The sequence below is a fragment of the Palaemon carinicauda genome, chromosome 35 (assembly GCF_036898095.1).
Source record: "Palaemon carinicauda isolate YSFRI2023 chromosome 35, ASM3689809v2, whole genome shotgun sequence".
Lineage (NCBI taxonomy): Eukaryota > Metazoa > Arthropoda > Malacostraca > Decapoda > Palaemonidae > Palaemon > Palaemon carinicauda.
The window spans coordinates 60,589,087-60,591,586 of NC_090759.1; the positions used below are offsets into that span (position 1 = coordinate 60,589,087).

At 23.9% G+C, this 2,500-nt stretch overlaps 1 protein-coding gene across 1 annotated transcript in view; it reads left to right on the forward strand.

The window, feature by feature from the left end:
- The window catches only part of LOC137627787 (titin homolog), a 617,410-nt gene that overhangs the window by 48,291 nt on the left and 566,619 nt on the right, over positions 1-2,500 (forward strand). Inside the window, 1 exon segment of the mRNA XM_068359142.1 lies at positions 1,257-1,395. Within this exon segment, the coding sequence (XP_068215243.1) occupies positions 1,257-1,395 (139 nt within the window).

Below are 2,500 nucleotides of genomic sequence, written 5' to 3' on the forward strand. Positions count from 1 at the left end.
CATTATACTTTAAAAGATGAGAAGTGATTCTTTTTCTATATTACGAGATGATGTAGATTGGAAGATAAGAATAAGAATTCAATGTTAATTCAGGATTAGTGTTTTGGTGTTCAGATATTATTGACTTGTAGTGATTTTAGGATTGATACAGTACTCGTTAGTTTGCCGGTAACAATGTATATATGCAATATCACCGCACACACATACACACACACACACACACACACACACACATATATATATATATATATATATATATATATATATATATATATATATATATATATATGTATATATATATAATATATATATATATATATGTATATATATATAATATATATATATATATATATATATATATATATATATATATATATATATATATATATATACAGTACATATGTATATATAAATATATATATGTATATATATATATATATATATATATATATATATATATATATATATATATATATATATATATATATACATATACATACATACAGTATATATGTGTGTGTGTATACTGTATATATATATATATATATATATATATATATATATAATATATATATATATATATATATATATATGTGTGTGTGTGTGTGTGTGTGTATATATGTATATATGCACATATATATATATATATATATATATATATATATATATATATATATATATATACATAAAGAAAAAAGAGTTTTCTGAGGCATTTATCTTACAGTGGACTAGAAACGGCTTCATTTATTGATATATATATATATATATATATATATATATATATATATATATATATATATATATATATATATATATATATGTGTGTGTATATATATATATATGTGTGTGTATATATATATATATATAATATATGTATATATATATATATATGTATATATATATATATATATATATATATATATATATATATATATATATATATATATATATATATATATTAATGAGAGAAAGACATTAATAAACTGTATAGTAGCGAAGTTATTTAGTATAACTTAAAAGGCTTGGATAATCATCTATTTTTTCAATACCTCATGAAATATTATAGCTCATATCTGCCTAGTTTAATCAATTATTGAGTTTTTTCTGACGTCACAGCTTCAAAGTTTCTTATTCCCTTCCAATTCACGAAACGCATTACATATGAAACTTGTTATTTTCATTTTAATGAATGTAATATAATTTATCAAAAGTTCTTCCTTGTAATTTTTGTAATGACCTAATTTATTCGTCTTCAGGGTATCAGCAGAAAATGCCGTCGGGACGTCTGACCCATCGGAGCCCTCCGAGGTGGTCAGTATATCCACAGATCAAGAGGCAACTGAGCCCCACTTCCTGAAAGAACTCAGGGATGTCACTGCTGTTGAAGGACATCGGGTAAGATTGAGATTTCTAAAAAGTTCTTTGTGAAGTTTTTTTTTTTTTTCATTGGGTTTTCTTTATTTTTATTATACTGTACTAATGTACATGACCCGTCAAAAATGATGGTTAAATATTAAGATGTGTACATACAAGCACCCCCTCTCACCAAGGTATGACTACCCTCTCTTCCTCTACCCGATCGACGGGAAGAGCTGAGCTGAGCGTGACTGATATATTTATATATATATATATATATATATATATATATATATATATATATATATATATATATATATATATATATATATATATTTATATATATATGAATATATATATGTATATATATATATATATATATATATATATATATATATATATATATATATATATATATATATATATATATATATATATATATATACATACACACACATACATAACCAGGCACTTACTCTTTAGTGTATAGGGGAGATTCTTATTTTATTCTTTACTGCACTGAAATATCCATGCTGATAATAAGCCTAATACAATTGCTTGTTATGATTTTTGCAGCTTACGATGATGATAATGTAAGGTTTTTATGACTAAAGAAACGATGGAAATGACTTTTGGTAGTTTACAGAGATTCCTAGAAAACTGACATGCACTGACAAGGGACAGTTTCAGTAATCACTACAAATCTATTTACAATTTTCTTGTAATATATAGATTTATTAGTCTATCAGAAATGACGACTAAAAGGAGATAAAAAAAATCGTCAGAAAAAAGTCCTGGAAGCAAACCATGTCAGGATTATGTTGAGTGGTCTTGAATCTTTTAATTCTTAGAAATAATTTAAAAAACCTGATTCTTAGAAAATCCTTTAATGCTTTTTTTCCGTAAAGATGCTCTGAATGGTCTTCACTTTAAAATTTAAAAGGGAAGAAACTCATTTTAATCTAATAGTGTAGTGTTTACTCATGTGTACAATATTCCATTGAAAGTCCATATACAGTATTCTTGAGTGGTGATTGAGCTTAATCCGAGGGTGGGGTTGACATCCAGTAATAACGGTTTATTATATAGATGAGTTGAATCCTTTATTGAATATAACCTACTATAATTTTAGTTGAAATAATAT